The sequence below is a fragment of the Capsella rubella genome, unplaced genomic scaffold (assembly GCF_000375325.1).
Source record: "Capsella rubella cultivar Monte Gargano unplaced genomic scaffold, Caprub1_0 scaffold_6, whole genome shotgun sequence".
NCBI classification, from domain to species: domain Eukaryota; kingdom Viridiplantae; phylum Streptophyta; class Magnoliopsida; order Brassicales; family Brassicaceae; genus Capsella; species Capsella rubella.
Window position 1 is genome coordinate 14,303,287 of NW_006238918.1, and position 21,472 is coordinate 14,324,758.

Sequence of the window (21,472 nt, forward strand, 5' to 3'; positions counted from 1 at the left end):
ACTCTCTTTAGATTTATATATTTTTTCAAACTTTTTTTTTGTAAATTAATTATAAGCATTTTTTTTCCTTTCTTTTGACATCCACTTTTCTTCATAAATTTAATATTTTCAGTATCACAATTGTATTTTCTTATATTATAAATATTAATTAACTTTATTTATTTATTACTATGTTACATATGGATAAATATTGATCATCATATATTTATTAAAATTATATATAATAGCAAAAAAAAAATCAACTTTTATATATAGGGGGACACCAAAAGAGGTATTTCTCAAAATTCTCTTATATATAATAGCAAAAAAAGGGGGAATTTCAAAAATACCCCTTTTCCAATACCACTTTTTAAAAATACCCCTTTTTCTAATTTTATCAAAATGTCACTATAAAATTTGAAATTTATCAAAAACATATGTGTAAACTTATATTTATAGACACGAATTATCTTTATATGTGTGTAAATATATATATAAATTTCATAAATACCGTATAAATACCTTTTAAAAACCTTTTAAAAATCATTTAAAACTCTTATAAAAACTGTGTAAACCTTTTAAAAACCTCATAAAAACCTTATAAATGCAGTTTAGAACCTTTTAAAACTTTATAAATATTTAGATTTAATCTTACAGCAGTAATGATGATCTTGATGTACCTTATCAACCATATAAAAGTTAATAATTTTTCATATTTGAAAAAGGGTATTTTTGAAAATGGATAAAAAAGAGGAGTATTTTTAAAAAGGGGTACACCAAAAGGGGTATTTCTCAAAAATTCTAAAAAAAAATCAACTTTTAACAGTTGAAGTGTCTACAGCCGAAATTTCTACAGCAAAAGTCTTTACAACGAAAATCTTTAAAGTCACACTCTCTACAGCCACAAGTAACAACCATTACTAATTGACCCCATGGTTAATAGCCTTTCCATGTTCAAATACAACAACTTTTTGATACACATCTAATTATATATAAATATATATACTACAAAATACATCAAATGCATTCTAACTAAAATTGCACATTTATGTTATACATATATATCTAAAAAAATATAGGCATAATAACTAAATTTTACCGTAAATTATAAAAATGATTTGACATTGATTAAAAGTTTGAAACTAACCATGACGGTTATAAGCTAAATATCAAGAAAGGCCATCACATTGAAGAATATATTAAAAGAGTGCTGTAAATTGCTTTTATGATGTGAAATTAAAAATAAATTTTTGGTTTGTCCAAAATAAAAATAAATAAAAAATAAATAAAATTTTTGGTATCACAAACAACATTATTTATATCTGTCAGTTAATGAGTTTATTTGTCAATCTTAGTTCTCCAATTTGTTCCAAATCAAGTAAAATTTCCCTGAGTTAAATATATATTTTTTAAAACTTTTAAAAGACGAATTTAGCTAAGATAAAAGTGATTAGTTATTATTTTATATTTTCTGTAACGTTTAAAAGACTTAAATACATATATTTTAGTTTATTATAAAAATATTTCAATGGATAATATAATAAAACTACATTATTCGAAACGTGTCACATATATAAGCACACCGTTTGTGATTATTTCCATCTTCACGTCTTTGAACAGAAACATCTCTGTTTTTATTTTCAGCATATATCATCAATTCATCGTGTATTATTATTATGCGCATCTTAGATACTCATGACGCATATACACACACATATATATATATATATATATATATATGTTAATAAAATAGATATATTACGCGATCTCTATCTCTCTCCCTCAATTTCTCTGAATCTCTGAACCAAAACAAAAATCTCAAGTTCGCCGAGTATGGGAAGCTTAGATCAAATCTATCAATGTGATCCCTCTTCTCTGTTTTGTTAATCACTTGCGTCTCCTTCGCTGTGATTCGTCAGTTTTTTTTTTTTTTTTTTCATAACGACGATGACTTTGACGAGGTCAAAGAGTCTTCCGGCGACGGAGAACGGTGAATCCGATCGGGAGAAGCTTCAATCAGGGAGATCAGTAGCTGGGATACTCTACAAATGGACTAATTACGGCAAAGGATGGAGATCTAGGTGGTTCTTACTCCGCGATGGAATCTTATCGTATTCTAAGATCCGTAGACCGGAGAATGTGAATATGTTATGTCCTTCCGATGATGTGAGGTTAATCGGAGATATTTCTACCGATCGTCTCTCTAGGATGAAGAGTTGTAGTGGTCGTGGTCGTCGGAAACATCACAAAACCATCGGCATTGTTCATCTCAAGGTATATGCATTCATAGTTCGATTTCATATGTTGAGATTGTTTGGTTAGGTTAAGGTAGTTTCATATTCTTGCTCTGTATCTGGAATCAGTGATGAATTGTGAAAATTGAGATTATTAATTGATTAGTGTTTTACATTGTTAACATTGAATTTGCTACTTAGAGACTGAGAATCACAATTAGAGTAAAGAACCAGTTGGTGAGACCCTTAATGTGACTTTTGTTTCTGACAGAGTAAAGTACTATTATATCATCGTCTTCTTCTCTTCTCTATAGCTTGTATTGTACTTCTTTAGTTTGTCATTATGCATTTCAATTCTTGTTTTTCGATTATGAGAGCCTCTCTCTCTGTCTCTGGTAAAGCTTTTTTTGACTAGCTTGCTTATCTGTAGTGGGCCACAACAACAGGTATTGCAGTACTAAGGGGGTCTCAAAGTTTTAAAAGTTCATTACAGATAAACCAAATAGCCAAAATACAAAATCTTCTTTTGGCTGGTGTCTACTACAGTCTAGTATTGCAGGACCAGGGTCTCTGTTTTGGTTGAATACATTTGACTCATTAACATAATTTACCTCAGTTCAAATTTTTGGTTTGTGTTCGTAGTAAAGCCAAGAATTGTAGAAATTTGTCATCTTTGGTCACATGTAAAAAAAAACTGTTTAATCTTTTGATTTTTTTTTTTAATGTTTGTTCCTTGATTTTCTTCCTAGGCATGGGTCTGAGTTCTTTTGATTTGTATATAATTTTTTTACTTGGCTTTCTTATTCTTGGCCAATTCCATGGATCATTGACCCGTAGGTTCTGTTATATCTTTGTTTTTCTTTTATATGATTGGTGAATGGTAGGTATAGCAAGTCGGTAGGAAATAATCAAGTGTGGATAGATAAATAATGGAGTGTGGCTGTGTGGAAGCTGAAGGCCACCTCTTGGGGAAATTCTAGCCATATATTTTCAGTTAAGTTGTAAGAGTTGTATTTGCTTAATTTAAATAATTCAAAGCTTATCCAGACATAAGGTTTGAGTTTTCTTTTCTTTGGTCCTTTCAGGGTAACTGCATTCTTCTGTGTTTGCTTTTTTATTATATGTTGGAACATAGAGCTTGTGATTATTGGTTGTTCACTGTTCGTTTTTGAACATGAGAGCTTCTAATTTGATCTCAAATTATTTTTACTTCTATAATTGTAAAAAAAAATTACACGGTTGAGGGATAAACCTGTAATTATTTTACTTCTCATTCCATTCTTTTGTTTTCCAGCAGGTTTCATCTTACCGAGAAAGCAAATCTGATCATAGAAAGTTTTATATATTTACTGCAACCAAGACTCTGCATCTGAGGACTGATTCTAGAAGTGATAGAGCTGCATGGTTACAAGCTTTAGCATCAACTAGAGGCATCGTTCCTATCCAGGCAGTTAGTGGGGATTTCTCCTTCGTATCACCAAAGGATTTATCCATATCTACCGAGAGACTAAAGAAACGGTTGCTTGAAGAGGGAATAAACGAGAGTCTTGTAAACGAGTGCGAACAGATCGTGGATGCAGAGTTTACTGAAGTTCAAGAACAAATTAAACTTCTCCACGAAGAGCGGACAAAGTTGCTTGATGCATTGAGGCAGCTCGAGGTAAAGATGACTTCTTGCCTTTCTTTTATGCCTGTATTGGTTTGATTGAGCTCTTTAAAGTGATCTTGCACGTTATGCCCTTTCATATAATGACTTCGTATGCCACGAGCTTTATGTTACAGTTGCATAAATGCATTGATAACACCGGAGCATATACACAAAAGCATGCTGGTTATATATGACATTTAACCGCTAATGGGAAGGTTATTCAAATATATGTTTTACATTCTTTTGTGACATTTAATCGCTAATAGGAAGGTTATTCAAATATATGTTTTACATTTTTTGTATCTCCGCTCATGAGGATATTTGGAACGTTCTGTTGATAATTTCTGAACTTCATAAATCTATGCCTGGGCACAACGCAAATTATGCATCATGCATCAAAAACATATATGTCATGTATTGATATTTGTGAATCTTGCCGTTTTTCAGAATTTGTTAAAGATGATTTTGTTTCACATGCATTTCTATTTCTTGTTGGCTATGCTCCAGTGAGATTTTCTTTGTGTACAGATGGCTAATCTTGAAGTTGAAGCCTCAGGGATCGATGGAAAAGTCTACCAATTAACAAATCATAAGTATTCCAGCTTTAGACGTGGAAAATATAATGGTACACACAATATCTACTGCTTAATTATAGCTATATCCCTCTTTCTCTGTTTTATTAATGCCATTAACCAATCAAGCTGCCAGGATCTTGTAGCTCAGAGTAGAACAATAATTTCAGCTATGATATTCTTTTTATTTTTATTCTTATGTATACAATTTGTATGTTTCTTCTTATGCTTCTTTTACATAGCTTCAATTGAATTGCATAGAGCTTCACTGTGTTGTTTTGCTTGACATTATTTAGTTTCTAGAATGCAGTACAAGTGCTTCATCTGATGATAAGCAAGATTTTGAAGATATATCTGAGGAAGATGAGGCTTCCTTCCATGACACAAAAGAGTCATTTGGAGAATCTGGTGGTGATTCTGTGCAAACGCATTTCAAGAGACGTACAAAGCTTCCTGATCCAGCAGAGAAAGAGAGAGGTGTCAGCCTCTGGTCTATGATCAAAGACAATGTTGGAAAGGATCTCACACGAGTTTGTCTTCCTGTTTATTTCAATGAACCGATCTCCTCTTTGCAAAAGTGCTTTGAAGACTTGGAGTACTCTTATCTCTTGGACCAAGCATATGAATGTGGAAAATCTGTAAGTGACCTCTAAACCTTACTGTTATGTGTAATTTGCTTCCCTCTGTAAATGCAAACAATTTTCTACTCTATACTTATTTTTAGTTCCAGTTACTCAAGATTTTGAATATAAACGTTCCATAATCTTGCATGAATATCTGGAATTTTTCATCATCAGGGGAACAGTCTCCTTAGAGCCCTGAATGTTGCTGCTTTTGCGGTCTCTGGTTATGCTTCCACCGAAGGACGGCACTGTAAACCTTTCAACCCTTTGCTTGGGGAAACTTATGAAGCTGACTTTCCTGAAAAGGGGATTCGTTTCTTCTCTGAGAAGGTAATCTCACAAGTACTCTAATTTAATTGAAGTTTTGATGTGACGAACATATATGTCAATTTTCTCTGACACATGATTAATGATCTACTAGATACAAAACCGGTAATTCATGCAGAAGCTCTCTGATTTAGGAGCAGCTCTTAGTACTGAAACACATTAATTTGCTTGTAACTGATATCTAAATTAGAAAAAATTCAAACTTAGGGAAGTTAAATTGAGAATATTTTCTTAAGAAGTTTGGCCTATAATTCGGCAGGGTATTGTCCTCTCATAATAGGTCTGCCACCATCCAACAGTTATTGCCTGCCATTGTGAAGGTAAAGGGTGGAAGTTCTGGGGAGACACAAACCTCAGGTCAAAGTTTTGGGGGAGATCGATTCAACTTGAACCTGTTGGAATCTTGACTCTCGAGTTTGATGATGGAGAGATTTTCCAGTGGAGCAAAGTATGTAAAATATATAAACTACAAAGCTCCCATCTTTTCGACGTTTTATTTCTGTCCCTGAGACTGATAACTCTATGCTTATATTTTGCTCTTAGGTAACAACAACTATATACAACATCCTACTTGGTAAACTGTACTGTGATCACCATGGGACAATGCAAATTCGTGGGAACCGCCAATATTCTTGTACGCTAAAGTTCAAGGAGCAATCGATTCTCGATAGAAATCCCCACCAGGTAATTTCACAGAGATACTAGCTGCGAATAGTTTTTGATCTATGAGTCTTGAATACCTGACATAACTTCATAATCGTATATATGTATAGGTTAATGGTTTTGTAGAAGATGTAACTGGAAAAAAAGCTGCTACTGTTTTTGGTAAATGGAATGATAGCCTTTACTATGTTGCTGGGGAGGGACTGAACAAGGCAAGCGCCTCATTGCTGTGGAAAGCGACGAAGCCACCACCTAATGTCACAAGATACAACTTAACATCATTCGCGATCACACTAAATGAATTGACACCTGGTTTGGAGGTATATTACAGTGTGCTGCTTTCGGGTTTTACTTATAAATATGAAGTTTGGGTTTCTGCTATACTTACATGTTGTTTTTAGAAGTTAGCTAATCTTGTCGTAATATTTGTTGATTTGGGTGAAGGAAAAGCTCCCTCCAACAGATTCTAGGCTCCGACCAGATCAACGTCACTTGGAGAACGGTGAATATGAGAAGGCAAATGAAGAGAAGCAACGATTAGAGAGAAGACAAAGAATGGTACAGAGAGTATCTCGACACTAGGTTCTCTTAGTCACATGAACCTTTTCATGTTTTAACAACTGTAAATGGCTTTTGATTCTGCAGTCACGGCAAATTCAGGAAAGCGGGTGGAAACCAAGATGGTTCGAGTCACAAGGAGAGAGCCAAGGCTACAAGTATACAAACGATTACTGGAAAGCACGGGATGCGAGAAGTTGGGATGATTGCCCTAACATATTTGGAGAATTCACCGAAGAGATGGCAGATTGTGCATAAGCTGAGGTATTACGAAATGTCAAAAGTTGTGATTCCCCTTCACGCGGTTCATACCCTCAAGAAACTTGTTCAACTGGAATCAGCTTAAGATTAGGATACATTTGGGATCTAATTTGCTATGGTTCAGGACTAAGGAGGAACTTGAGTTGCGGTTCGTCATCGTCCTTCTAGAGATCGTCTCTCCAATTTCAGTTTACGGTTTATCTTAGACCTCAAAGATCTAAAGATGAACTATTCTTTTCATTTTTCTCAGTTCTTTTGTAATAATCTGTTTTTTTTTCTTTTTTCTTTGTTATAGCTTGAAGAGGGTCTTTTAAAGAGTTTATAGAGCCTCACTGTAAAGGGTCAACAAAGAAAAATTTAGTGTGGTTCCAACATTTGGACAAAAATATTCATTGTGATCTATTTGTACTTAATTCTATACAAAAGAAGCCACTCAAATACGACGAATTTATGCATATGTTACAGAAACTACATTGCACAAAATTTCACTTATATAAAGTCAAAACATTTTCATGTGTATTCTGTAAAAATGGTTTTACGATAAAATATACTAGATTTTTTAAAATCTAATAATTCTACAAAGTTGACGAGAGTGATATAAGTTATACTTCTCTTTTTTTATACTGCCGTATTATCTTTGATTAATACGAAATTACGAACCTGTATTTTTTAGAAATAGAGTACGATTGTGAAAAAGTAACGAGTGTAATTAAAATCACAATTTTTGCATATTTATCCTTATAACAAATATAAGAGCATAGAATTTGCAAAATTAACATTAATACAAATCTTATATTTTGCTCTTCGGCTCAATTTGTTGTCGGCCAAACTTAGCTAGATATTTTATAAGTTGATGCGCAATCTTAAGCTTAGTAGTCCATATCTCGTTGATATTAAATGGTTTTTGTATTCAACCATTAATAAGGATCGTCGTATGTTAGATGTTGACGATCATAATTTTCTAAATAAAGGCTTTATATGTTTGGTGTTTTCGTAGGAACTGATGCTATGCCCTGTGCGGTCCAAATATAAGCATAATAAATCTTTATCCTACTGTAAATATTAGTTAGTGGTTTCAAATAATGCCAATCTCGACGATGACGACTGATTAATTCCGACCACACACTCTCGTCCAATTTTGTATAGAAACTTCTTTTATTGCGACGTATTTCAAAATTAAGAAAAGTTACGAAAATGTTTTTTGAACTTTTCTTAGTATCGATACTAAAGTGCATGTAGATGTAAGTATACATGCATGATACATAGCAAGATCGAGCTAATTTATTTAGTGGAAAGGAAAAAAAAAAATGAAATGTGGAAGACATTTGATATAAGATCATTACCAAATTATGAGCAAGAAATTTTTGTTCCTTTTTTTTTTTGTGATAAAGTGAGCAAGAGATTTGATTAAGACGAGTTTCTTAAATGCATGGCTACCCTAAAAGTTAATTCATTACACATTTATTATGGGATATGAATCTTTACTTGTTAGGAAACACTAATTGCATGGACGACTTGTGAGTTGTAAGCTTGATATTTGATTTGTTATGTGTGTATTTCAATAGTAAACCATACTTCAGTAAGACAATTATCATTTGAATAAAATCATAAATCATTAGTACATGTACACGTAACACGTTTGAACACTAACTCTCATGATTATATCCAAAAGGACCAAAACTTACTTTTAATTATGCAATTAATGGATATATAAATAAAGTTCTAAACAATGTATGCATTCAAATTATTAACATAACCCAAACATGAAAGACGTTGTGAACGGTTCACTGATTTATCTGGTAAAAAGCTGGATTTTCTCATATCTTTAAAGTCAATAAAAACATTTGTCCTCGTACGATATATCGTATTTTTCAACGACGCTAGGACCAAAACTAGTAGTAAACCCGACAATAGAACAAGATTTATCGAAACTTCTTCTAAAGAGACAAAGGACAATTGTTAAATAGAATATGTAAATTTGATTGAGCAGCGATTTAATACTTTTCGTATTCAACATCTCACTCGATTAAACGTCAATATCATTTTAATTTTAGTTAATTCAAATAGTTATCTTTCCAGCAAGGGTTACTCAAGAAACAAGAAATCATTCAACTTATATTTCTTTTTTTTAATAATTAAACTCCTTATTTTTTTTTTATTATTTTTTTTTTTTTGAAAACATTAAACTCCTTATTTCAAAAGACACAATTCCATTGTCTTGTATATATGTGCATAATAATTTTTTTATATAATCGAGAAACAACTACTATAGATGACAGAATTTTAAATTTATTTACAACTCTAAAATTTTTACAAGAAATAAGTTAAATTAATATGCTCAAATATTGTTACGTTTTTTCTCTGAACATTTCTAAGTAAAATTTCATAATTCATTTTCCTAGAATTTTGATTATGTGATCCGGATAACATGTTTTCAATTTTCATAATAGCTAATAATCAAAATCCTAGTATATATTGCTAACCATTTTTTTTCCTTGGCTCGTTGCAACTATTTAATAAATATCTTTGCAAGACTCCATATGGAAAATTTCCAATGTGTCCCACATGCGGTACATCAATCAATCGACTTCTGTCATTGAGCTTTCTTACATTCACATCATCACGGGTATACACCCCGACCGAACATGAACGTTTCTATTCATATGAATGTTAAACCGATTATAGATAAAAACACAAAACACAAAAACATATTCTTCAAAGTACTTCCTATGGCATGATCCTAGATGTCAAACGATCATACAAAGTTTTTATAAATTCACTATTCACCTCACGAATTGATTGAGTTCGACCTGGCTATCATAACTATTACTATATACATATAACAACATTTTGAAAGTGTGACGTATTAGGGATAAAATATCCCACGTTGGAAGTTGAGTAGGATCCTGAATAGTATATAAGATATATGGGCATCTCCACTCATAGCCAATTGGTTTTAGGTTGGAAGCCCATAATCTAATATGGTATCAAAGCCCAATCCGCACATACTCAACCCAATCCACAATCGGTCTGGCCCATAGTTGGCCCACCGATTTATGTTCGAACATACCGAGATCTATGACCAGAAGAGCCATCATCTCGAGAGGGCGTATTAGGGATACAATATCCCACATTGGAAGTTGAGTAGGATCCTGATTAATATATAAGATATATGGGTTTCACCACTCATTGCCAATTGGTTTTAAGTTGGAAGTTCACAATCTAATAAGACGTTGGTAACAAAATCACTTTCATTAAACGGGTTGTCGTAGAAATAGATTGTTACAAGCCCGGAAGACAGGGAATGTTTACAAAATAAATAGAAAAAGAAAAAACTATGAAAGTCTCACACATTTATAATTTCACTTTAACAAATTAAAATTCAAACATAAACTCTATCGTACATGCATTTATTCAAACTGTAATAATTCCAAAGAGTATATTGTGCACGTGCATGGCATCGTATGCATAGCTGGTATCGTTCAAGCACATTGGAAACCAGACGGAACCTTTTTGTCACAAACGTTGAGAAGAACGCTGAGAGATATAGGAACGTTAAGGTTGATTCCAAGAACGTTAGCCTTTAGAGCAGTGCAGAGACATATCGCAGCGTCGACATCAGCCAAACCTTGGATGAGCGAGCAACATTGTTTAGATGATGGCTGACCCAACTGGATGTTGAGTAGACCGCTTAGGACATTTCCACATACACCAAGCTTGAGAGCATCTATAGGGCAGTTTTTAGATGAACCAGGGCTGCTAGGAGGTGTGACCGGCTTAGTTGGAGGAGTTGGGACAGAAGGGCGTGGTGGAGGAGGACATGGTGTCGCCTTAGGCTTAGGAGGTGGCTTGGGTTTAGGAATTGGTTTGCAGGTGTTACAACTAGTTGCACTAGGTAAGGTGACAAAGAGGATGTTGAGAGCAAAGAAAAGAGCTAGAAAGGCTGAGTTCTTTGAAGCCATTTTTATCTTTCTTTCTTTGTAAGATAGATACTGTGTTTAAGGGTTACTGAATGAATATAAATGAAGAGAAGGTGTTGGTATTTATAGGCTTTTAGAAGGATGTGAAAGAGGACCAACTTGTTCTAGCTAGTATAATTATATATTTATTGATATTTGTATGATATTACTTGTACTTATCTACACATATATATTTAAATTCTGGCCATTTATTTTCCTACTTGTAGGTTGTAGCTACGTACGTAGAACCTCGAAATTATTGGAATAATTATATTTGTATTTTAAATACCCTTTATATGTAAAGAAAAATTTTGATTTGTGCATTCATATAAGTATTAACGTCAAATTGTCAATGCTGTTATTATCACCACCACCATCATGAGTTTGTGGATGACCCAAGTGCATAGTTTTTCATATTCTTTTGGCTCGTAGCCATTTTACTTGACGGCTTCTATACGTCAAGGTTTGGGAAATAAATTCCTATCTTTTTCCGAACCTTGCTTGGGGAGACACTCCCAAAATATTTTGAAACCTACACGCAAAAAAACTTATATGTTTTTGAATTCAAGAATGCATAACATAGGAAGACATTAAAACCATGCATGATTCGGGTTGGTCTGAGTATGGTAGTCTGGTTTCAAGGGTGTGTATAGTACTATATACACAAGGTTGAAATGACATGTTGTATTTTATATCCTTGCATTACACGAGTTAATCGAGGAATTTGATTAGAACAATTTCATGAAAACCGCAAATCATCAAATTTGATTTTTTTTTTTTCTAAATCATTTTTTACTCATAATAAGCCATATGCTAGACTAGCTAATATCGTGATTTAATGATGTTATGTTATCTAAAAACCAATCGAAAATTAAGTAAGAAAATATGTTGACATATAAAAGAAACGTTCAAGTAAATAAAACACTCAACTTCTACTACAGTCTACATTGCACATTAACACCCTCACAAAACGCCTCGGAACCAAACCGCGTAAGACGTCTCAATCTCACGTCCAAGATGATTTGATCTCTCGTCTCTCTATTTTTATATTGAATATGTAACAATCAAAATCCTATAGCTTTACTTGTACCCTTCATTTCGAGTATATATATATATTGGACACAGTCACAGTAAGTAACGTTAATACAATCAGGTTTTTTACACATCATATTTTATTTCATTTTTGGTCCAACTCAAAGACGGGTTTTTATTGTCGGCCAAAACTAGATATTTTATCGTTCTTAATTATTCGCCATTATCAATTATAAAACATTTATATGTATTAGAGTTTTTATAGGATTTGACGATATGCGGTTCAAATATAACCAGAGGAATATGAAATAATATTAGTGGTTCCAAATGAAGTCAACCTGACGACGACTGGTTAGTAATCTCAGTCCCTCATTTTCGTTTTTTTGCAAGCATACGTTGAATCCTCCTTAGTCCTCATCACTATAAAAAATATATAAAATCTATATTTATTGCAGAGTTTGTCAAATGGAAGAGATATGCATGCATTTTTTTTTTGTCAAACTGCTAAAAATTTAGGAGAATGCCTTTATTAGTTTACATGTACGATATAAACTTAATTGTCACAGTCAAGTTAGTAGTCACTATCGATATCTTATATATATGTCAAGAAACTTTGTATATTCGAGTATGGCTTTTGGAGTTAGGATTTACGATTTGTGAGAGTGTAGCTTTGAGGTTTACTTTGATAAGAGAATATTTTATAACTGTACATTGAAGTCTTGAGAATCAACTATATAACTTTGTGTTCGTAAATATATTTTTGAAATGAAAGAGGATGATTTAGATACTTTATATAACACTAGTCGGTTGCCCGCGCTACGCGCGAAAGTTTATTATATTGTTTATGAGTAATTGGTTCGTATTTTATTTCCAACTTATTTTTTTCACTATACCATACTTTACTTTTTTAAAACTTAAATTGTGTTTGTATAGAAAAACTATTGAGTTTTACCTTCATTAGTCGTTGAGAAATTAAGTGTGTATAGTATAAGTCGAAGTGTGGGCGTAAATGGAAGTGCGGTTGAGAATCATTGAGAAACGTGTGATATTAGGGTTTTTACCAAATATAGATCTAGATGTTAATATTTTGGGCCCTTTTATATGTTGGCATGAAATTTGAACATGATTTGTGGGTTTCGGGCGGATTGTTGTATTTTTAATTGTTTACATTATCTCTTTATATATTTTTATAATTTATTATTTTTTGTTTTACGTTTTCCTTTTTTGGATTTGTCGTACTTTATATATCGTAATGATCATTTATATACTATTATATATTTTCTGATTTTATGTTTTATATATTTTTTTGTTTTTTCATATGGAACAATTTTTAAATTTAACATATTAGTATAATTTACTTTATATTTAGTTTATTTCATGTAATAATATTTTATTTTAATTTTCAATTTTGATGAAATATAGTTAATTTTTTATTTTGTTTATTAGTTTAACATATGTGTTGTATTAGAAACAAATAGTTAAATTCATATTGAAAACTTTTAAGGAAATATTATTTTTATTTTTACCTTTTTATATGTTTATAAAAATAAGAATTCATGTTTCGGTCCGACCTATCTCACTTATGTTAGAAAATGTTTTGAGACATAAATTAGATAGATTTATATTCTCAAAATTTCTTACTTTTTGTTTTATTCCCGTTAAATCCCATTATATTTAGGTTTACATTGTGTAAATATAATCATATCTATATTTTAAACATTCACTAAAAACTATAATCTATTATTTCTATATTTGTTAGTATAATCGATAATTAGTAAGTTTTTTTTTAATTCTTAATCAATTATTTTTTTAGTTTTATAATATATAATATAAAAAAAAGACCTTTCATATTCATTTTGGAAAAACTTATTTACATAGGTTTAAATATTAAAATTAAATGATAAAATAGTATAATTAATTTTTAAAATTAAATAATAAAATGAGGTGGATGATGATGTGCCTTAAGGAGAAGAGAGAAAAAGTTAACTTTATATATATAGATGTTGGTCTAAATAAGCAACTATCCCTTTTTAAAAGTTAAAAGGATATAAATAACAAAAACGCGTTAAATTATATATAAATGAAAAAATAAGAAAACTTTTTTTAGAATGTAAAATACTAAAATTTGGGGATTATTTTTATTTCTAACTTTATTATAAGGGCGCAGAAAAATAGAAGACTTTGACAAGGAGAATTAACTGTAAAACTAGGAACTATTTTTCTTACATGAAGATCTTATCATTAGTTTATATATGAAAAAAACTATTGAGAAATAAAATATCATATTTTTAAGTGATGCGAGGACGAAAATAGAGTTACAATAGAACAAAAAATTATATTATTTCGATATTATTCAAAAGAAACAATGAACAAAACACTTGTTAAAGTTTAATATTTAGCATACCTTACCCCAAAAAAAAGTTTAGTATTTAGCATCCCACACGATTCAACGTCAAGACCTACCGAAAAAAAAACCCTTCAATTTTTCTTTTCAATTAAATAAATAAAATGATAATTAATTTTGTTTTAAGAAATAACTACTACAGGTAACGTACTTTTTAAAATTTAGTTCACCATTTACTTTGTTTTATGTTATGGTAATTATTCAGCATTAAAATTTTCTTCTAAGAGGTAAGTTATTATGCCCATATTTTCTTATGTCTATCTTCTAACATTTCTAAGTAATACTAAATAATCCATTACCTAAACTTTATTTTATTCAATTTTGATTTCTTCGTAAAAATATCTTTGCAACACTCCAAATTTTCCAGATTCCCCACATGCATCCATTTGCTTCTGTCATTGAGCTTTAATATTGTAACTCACATTCACATCATCACGGGCCATTCAAACCCGAACGTGAACATTTATTCGTATGAATGTTAAAACCAATATATAACCAAAACTCATATATAAACATATTCTTTAAAAGTTCTTCTAACGCAAATCGTGGTTGTACATATACGTTCATATCAAGTTTTCGATTAGATAACGTTATACGTTGATATAGTTCTACCTACGAATATAGAGTCTTGGATCGATGCGAATGAAAAATTGAAGCGAAAGAAAAGTCAGCCCATATACTAGTTCAGGATATTCGAGTCGGGGTATTTCTTTGTCTTCGGTAGACAATCTTGTAGTCCAATATCAAGATTTCGCAACATGCAAGTAGTCTATACAAGTACTTGTGGTGATAAAGTTTCAAAGCAGAGGAAGACGAAGCAGAGTGACAAGCTCTTAAACCTCAAAATTTCAAATTAACTAGTCTCCAACTTTGTGGTTTTGTTGTAAAGAGCAAAAAAAAAAAACTCAATAATTTAATCCGAGTTCTTATAATTCAGTTCCTTAACAGTACCGCTCATCATGGAATAAATAGATTATAAAGAAATCAGTGTGACAAGAACATTCGCACAACAACAAATCATTCAGCCAAGATTGAATTTGGGTCAAACTTTTCGTCACACAAAACATGTTGTCAAGGCCTCTTAGACATGGACTCATGTCCATACATATTATCTTCCGAGATCATAAGCTAATGATCTAATGAAAGCACATTAACATCATTATATTGACATGAGTAACATGACAATTCTAATAAAATTATTTTTTACAAACAAGAACAAAACTTTGATTTCAATAACCGAACTATTCATTCTCTTACTAGCTCGTACACTTTTGGTGTTCGTTGGAGATAATTAAATGTTTTAAAAGACAGTTTTAGGATTATTGGAAATTATGTTTGAAAGGAAACACTCAAACTAATCTCGAGATATGTATTCGTTAGGTGAATATCATGCACAATGATCAAGATTTTTTTTTAATAGAAATAAGAAAAAAATAGCACTCTATAACATAACGAATGTTAATCTTAAATTGTAAATAATAATCTAAAATAAAAGAATTTGAAAATGAGAGGGCATAATCACTTTCAATAAACGAGTTAACGATAGAAATAAAAATTATCAAGAGAAATATATATACCAAAATCAAGCATGACGTATAAACGTTTACAAAAAAAAAAAGACAAATAAAAAAACAATTTGAACATCTCCAATAAGAAGTTCTTAGGTGAGTAATGATATAAGGGTATCCACATCGGTATAGGATATTTTTTTTTTGTCCCATTAATTTTTTTTTTTTCCTACTTTTAGTCTTTTTGAAAAAAAAAAAAAAAAAAGCCGACCAATCGCGGGCCGCTACATGTTATTGGGCCTGCGAAAAGTGGACAACAACAAACGGGACCATCCCGTTTTTGAATACGTATACTTATAATAATAAAATTGTTGATTTAATTTTTTTTTAAAACAGGAAAAGGACGCTTGTGTATACGCTAATGCTAGTGCTCTAAAACTTAAAAAAAAAAATAGAGAGAGAGAGAATGAGCTAGAAGAGATTCCTCAACAAGATAGCATGCATGAGAAACTCATGAAACACTTGTATTTCGTGGGAGACTGGAGAGTCTTAATTTTTTATTTCAAGCTAAACTTTAATTGTATGTATAAATAACTTAAATTAATATATTAATAATATTTTCAATTCAAAAAACATTTGGAATTCTTATGGAAGTGCTCTAACACTATCACAAGCACATTTATTATATCACGTTAACAATTTAAAATTGTAACCAAAAAAATCTAGCTTACATGCATTAATATTTTAAACGATAATAATTCTGAGTAGGAAACTGTGTACACGCATTATATGTTTCATATTATTCAAGCACATTGGAAACCAGACGGAACCTTTTTGTTACAAACGTTGAGAAGAACGCTGAGAGATACAGGAATGTCAACATTGAATCCAAGAACGTTAGCCTTAAGAGCAGTGCAGAGACATATCGCGGCGTCGACGTCGACCAAACCTTGGATGAGCGAGCAGCATGGTTGAGACGATGGCTGACCCAACTGCAAGTTGAGTAAGTTACTTAGGACATTTGCACATACACCTAGTCTGAGAGCATTGATAGGACAGTTTCCGGATGTGCCAGGGGTGCTGGGAGGTGTGACCGGTCCAGGCTTAGGAATTGGGATGAAAGGTTTTGGGACCAGCTTTGTCGGCTTAGGACTTGGGACAGGCTTCTGCTTAGGAATTGGGTTGCAATCACAATCAGTTGCAGCGGTTAACGTGAATAATAGGATGCTGAGGGCGAAGAAAAGAGAAAGAGAGATTGAGTTCTTTGAAGCCATTGTTGTCTTTTGTTTTCCAAAATATTGAGTATTGTTTGAGAGGATGGGAGATGAACAAAAATGAAGAGTGTCTGTGGGTATATATAGGATTTAGGAAGGATATGAAGAGTACGAACTTGTTCAAGTGTAATTGATTCTTTAAATATATATTTGTAATTCTACAAAACATCTGTTTTGCTTTATTTATTTGCGCTTAACTACATATACAAATTCTGACCTTTTTCATTTTCCTCTATGTAGATTCATAGAACCTTGAAACTATTTTTTTGTTAGATCGTTCTTGTAAAGATATTATAAAATATTATATATGTTCATTCATATGATCAGTATTATTGTCAAAATTTTAATGCTATTATGATCACCACCATCATAAGTTCATAACTTCATAGCACATATATTCTGATTTTCTTTGGCTATGTAACCAATTTACTTGAGAGCTTCTATATATGTGTTAGGTCCGTAATAAAAATCTTATGTGTGCAAAGTGTTAGTCTAGTGGTCTTAGTTCATTATATTCCAGAGATAGTTGCGCTCTGCTCTCTTTCCCGAACCTTGCTTGGAAGGGATGTATTTCTCACAAACTGGTCCTAAAAGATTCTAGAACTTCCTTGAACAAATAAAGGTTACATGCATATGATTATGTGAATGTTTTCAAAGTTTTGGATCCTCGTATGCATAAAATATCAGGACATCAAAATCATTCCTAAGTCGGGTTAGTCCGTATATATGGTAGTTTCAATTGTTCCGTAAAAGAGAACGGAAAACAAAAAAAAACAATAAACAAAGTGGATGTCATATGGTTATACTTATAAGTTACAACTAGCTAATCTCAATTTGGCAAAGAGAATTTAAACAAATTGTATGCATAAGGTTATTTTTTTTTTTCATTATCATCATCTATTGTAGTACTTGCATTGACTTAAATAAGCGAAGATGGAGAACATTATTTACATATGAAATTAAATGCGGTTAAAATGGTTTGTATTGTTTATATAGTCCTCTGCCTTTCAGAGTTGGAATTTATAATGGAGGTTGATGATTAAATGATATTATTTAGAATTATTTTGTCTATGGTTTTGCATGTTTTCTAGTTAGAAATACAACTAACTTTAAGAAAACATGTTCACATATAAAAATTAATAAAGGAATCTAGACTATGAGCATAATCCAAACATAAAACTAAGATGTGAACATATATAGTCATAATTTTACAGAAGCGAAAAATCATTTGATTTTAGGAAACGGCTGGTTCTACTGTTTATTAAAGTCAATAATAAATTTTGTCCCAGAAGAAAATATCATCTTTAATCACGACAATGTTCGGAAAAAATAAGTCATTTAAAATAAATATCATTTATAACTTCTCAAAATTAAAGAAACCAAGAGATGGAATTAAGTGCTAGAGTGGGATATGAAGTGTATGATTGATGCTCTAAACTTGGTTTCATTGATTAGAAGATATAAAGAAAATACTTATAAAGATATTTGTAAGATGGATTTTAAGACTACTTGGGCATAGTAAGATAAGAAACTGCAGCTGACAAGATCATTCTCGGACAAACAGCATTTGATTGGTCAAACATGTTTGTGGCTTTCTCCGGATTCAGTTCTTATTAATGTGCATGTTATCAGGTGGTTGTGTTGTATAGTCTTTTGAAATCATGATTTCTCCAGTTTGGTGTTGATGTCCATTCGAAAATTATAACACTAGTTGAATAGCTTAATTAAGTCGGTTGTTCTAAAGCCCATTCTGATGATCACTCTCGGATCACCCAAAGTTGTCAAAAAGAATTTGTATATGAAACTCAATTTTTAAATTGGACTAATTAAAATTAGGTGAAGTAAAAATAACAATGAAATATTTGAATATATAAGACATTGACCATATATGAAACATCTTTCATTTAATTGTATTAAACAAAAAAGGTTACAACAGAAACAAAATTACGTCGAAATGCGTTTACAAAATAGTACTATAGATAACAAAAGATCAAAATATTAAATCCTTAACTTGCGTACATGCATGCAATTATTCAAACTGTAGTGATTTTCAAGAGAACACTATGCGAGCGAGTAGCTGATATATTTCAAGCACATTGGAAACCAGATGGGAGCTTTCTGTTACAAACGTTGAGAAGAACGCTGAGGGATATGGGAACGTTAAGGTTGATGCCAAGAACGTTAGCCCTCAAAGCAGTGCAAAGACAAATCGCAGCGTCGACGTCAACCAAACCTTGGATGAGCGAGCAACATTGTTGAGATGAAGACTGACCCAACTGGATGTTGAGTAGACCGCTTAGGACATTTCCACATACACCGAGTCTGAGAGCATCAATAGGACAGTTTCCAGATGAGCCAGGGGTGCTCGGAGGCGTGACCGGCCTAGGGTTAGGACTTGGGACCGAAGGACTTGGGACTGAAGGACTTGGAACCTTTGGACTTGGAACCTTTGGACTTGGAACCTTAGGACTTGGGACCTTAGGACTTGGAACCTTGGGACTTGGAACTTTAGGACTTGGAACCTTAGGACTTGGGACCTTAGGACTTGGGTTGCATCCACAATCAGTTGCAGCGGTTAAGGTGAAGAAAAGGATGTTGAGGGCAAAGAAAAGAGCAACAGATGCCGAGTTCTTTGAAGCCATTGTTGTTGTCAAAAGATGTTTTTGGTGTTTCAAGGATTATTGAGTGTGTTTGAGAGAGAGTGAGATGAAGAAAAATGAAGAGAGGGTGTGGGTATTTATAAGGTTTTAGAAATATGTGAGGAGGACCAACTTGTTTTAATAAAAATGAATTATTTACAGATATTTAAAATTCTACAAAATATCTTATATTATAGTTTCCACTTTATCTATTGTACATTTACAAAAAATTTGTTATATTTTTCCAATATAGTTTGAACCTGAAAATTATTTGGATTCATTTTTCTAAAACAGTTATAATTATGAAAATATTTGATTTGTGCATATTCATATTCAATAGTGTTTGAAAATCGGACTAGGCGGCCGACTAGGTGCCAAAGAGGCAGTGAGGAAAAGAGTTGCCTCGATTTTTCCATAAGTGGTGAATAAATTTTCAGAGGGAAAACTTTGTTATTTGGTTAGAAATCTGCATATTAATGATAATTTAGTGGTGAGTTGGTTAAATTTTAAATTGCTCATTACTCAATCAATACTCTCAAAACCGTTCATAATTATCATACCAAATCTGAATGAAAGATATATCGGGAACAATTAATTTCTCGTTTTACCGTTCATGAAACACATCTTGTTTTTCTACATTTTAATGGGTAGAAACTTGAAATGATTATCTATATATATATAAGTAATAAGTAGAGATAAAACTACTTAATAGATAGGAAACATTCTTCGTAGGACAATTTAATCCCAAAACTACATAATAGCCGATGTATCGTGCCATCGTGGGACTAATGCGAACAAGTCGAGGGCTTGATAGCGTTGATGAAACCATCTTAGTCTTCAAGAGAATAAGCCACGACCATGAGCAAATGTAATAGAGTTAAGTTTGAGAAATTATGTGATGTGAACTCATAATTCAAAATGTAGACTTTCTTAATGTCAAATAGTAACATTTTGTCCCGAAAGACTATATCATATTTAAGTTTGGTAGGACAGAGACAAACAAAATAGAGCCAATTCATACTATTTGCACCGAAATAAATCATCATCGTTTATCAGCTATTCGAAGACAACCAAAGTAAGTCAATTAAGAAAATTAAAAGAAAAAAAATAGCTATTTCATACGTCAATTGCATTTTGGATACCGATATTACAAGTGGTGATCTTTCCACCACCTGCCGTACGTGAGATCTTCGAATTAGCTATTAGTCCCATTTTAATTTCATAATTATTAGATTTAGTTACTAGGACTCTAGAATCATAAATTTTAATCAATGTTTTTGAGGATATTGAAGACAAATAAGATTTTTTAAGTGGCCAAAACTGATATGAATCTTAATATGGTATCATAACTCGAATACACATTTTTTTTTTTTTTTTTTGAATACACATTATTTCACTAATCAGTACCTCAACTAAAGCTCAAATTTCATCAAAATATAGAAAGAAAAAAAGAAAAAATAATGGATTATGTCGAAACAAATAGTTAAAAAATTGTTATTTAAATGAGATATTGATTAATGTGCTTATTGCTAAAAAATTTTAAATTGTAAACTTATAAGATTTTTTTTTCATCTTTGCAAATAATTTAAAAGAATATAAGTTATGAAACTTGTTTCTCAACTCAAAGACGTGTTTGTAGTCCATATATCACGCTGATGATAAAATCGTCATGTTTAGTAAACGTAAGTTTCTATTGGCTTCTATATTTGGAAGTTTCGAATTTAGCTCATACTGATTAATTATTAGTGGTTCCAAATTAAGTCAACCCAATGACGTCTGGATTAATTCCCA

At 31.8% G+C, this 21,472-nt stretch overlaps 5 protein-coding genes across 10 annotated transcripts; 1 reads left to right on the top strand and 4 right to left on the bottom strand.

The window, feature by feature from the left end:
- The first annotated feature begins 1,751 nt into the window (after window positions 1-1,751).
- Window positions 1,752-7,320, top strand: LOC17884445 (oxysterol-binding protein-related protein 2B). 4 transcript variants are annotated; one of them, XM_023780515.1, is made up of 12 exons: window positions 1,752-2,253; window positions 3,508-3,873; window positions 4,390-4,486; window positions 4,737-5,071; window positions 5,231-5,386; window positions 5,664-5,831; window positions 5,927-6,067; window positions 6,157-6,366; window positions 6,491-6,604; window positions 6,692-6,868; window positions 6,990-7,013; window positions 7,161-7,320. In XM_023780515.1, the coding sequence occupies exons 1-10, from the start codon at window positions 1,927-1,929 to the stop codon at window positions 6,860-6,862; spliced, it is 2,085 nt and encodes a 694-aa protein (XP_023636283.1). In that variant the 5' UTR covers window positions 1,752-1,926; the 3' UTR covers window positions 6,863-6,868; window positions 6,990-7,013; window positions 7,161-7,320. The 4 variants fall into 4 exon arrangements, with proteins under 4 accessions (XP_023636283.1, XP_023636282.1, XP_023636281.1 ...); XM_023780514.1 differs by having other exon boundaries at window positions 6,990-7,320; XM_023780513.1 differs by having other exon boundaries at window positions 1,753-2,253; window positions 6,692-7,320.
- A 2,532-nt stretch (window positions 7,321-9,852) lies between these two features.
- Window positions 9,853-9,960, bottom strand: LOC111830041. Its single transcript, XM_023780517.1, has one exon. It carries the CDS (start codon window positions 9,958-9,960, stop codon window positions 9,853-9,855), a length of 108 nt encoding a protein of 35 aa, XP_023636285.1.
- Window positions 9,961-10,098: 138 nt separating this feature from the next.
- Window positions 10,099-10,887, bottom strand: LOC17884460 (pEARLI1-like lipid transfer protein 1). Its single transcript, XM_006289468.2, has one exon. The coding sequence runs from the start codon at window positions 10,825-10,827 to the stop codon at window positions 10,348-10,350; it is 480 nt and encodes a 159-aa protein (XP_006289530.1). The 5' UTR covers window positions 10,828-10,887; the 3' UTR covers window positions 10,099-10,347.
- A 5,684-nt stretch (window positions 10,888-16,571) lies between these two features.
- LOC17881717 (lipid transfer protein EARLI 1) lies at window positions 16,572-17,042 on the bottom strand. 3 transcript variants are annotated; one of them, XM_023781211.1, is made up of 3 exons: window positions 16,981-17,042; window positions 16,902-16,904; window positions 16,572-16,848 (listed from the first exon to the last, which is right to left on the bottom strand). In XM_023781211.1, exons 1-3 carry the CDS (start codon window positions 17,040-17,042, stop codon window positions 16,572-16,574), a joined length of 342 nt encoding a protein of 113 aa, XP_023636979.1. The 3 variants fall into 3 exon arrangements, with proteins under 3 accessions (XP_023636979.1, XP_023636978.1, XP_006289038.1); XM_023781210.1 differs by lacking the exon at window positions 16,902-16,904 and having other exon boundaries at window positions 16,572-16,834; window positions 16,916-17,042; XM_006288976.1 differs by having other exon boundaries at window positions 16,572-17,042.
- A 2,008-nt stretch (window positions 17,043-19,050) lies between these two features.
- LOC17882258 (pEARLI1-like lipid transfer protein 2) lies at window positions 19,051-19,728 on the bottom strand. Its single transcript, XM_006289088.2, has one exon. The coding sequence runs from the start codon at window positions 19,682-19,684 to the stop codon at window positions 19,130-19,132; it is 555 nt and encodes a 184-aa protein (XP_006289150.1). The 5' UTR covers window positions 19,685-19,728; the 3' UTR covers window positions 19,051-19,129.
- Between the last annotated feature and the right edge of the window lie 1,744 nt (window positions 19,729-21,472).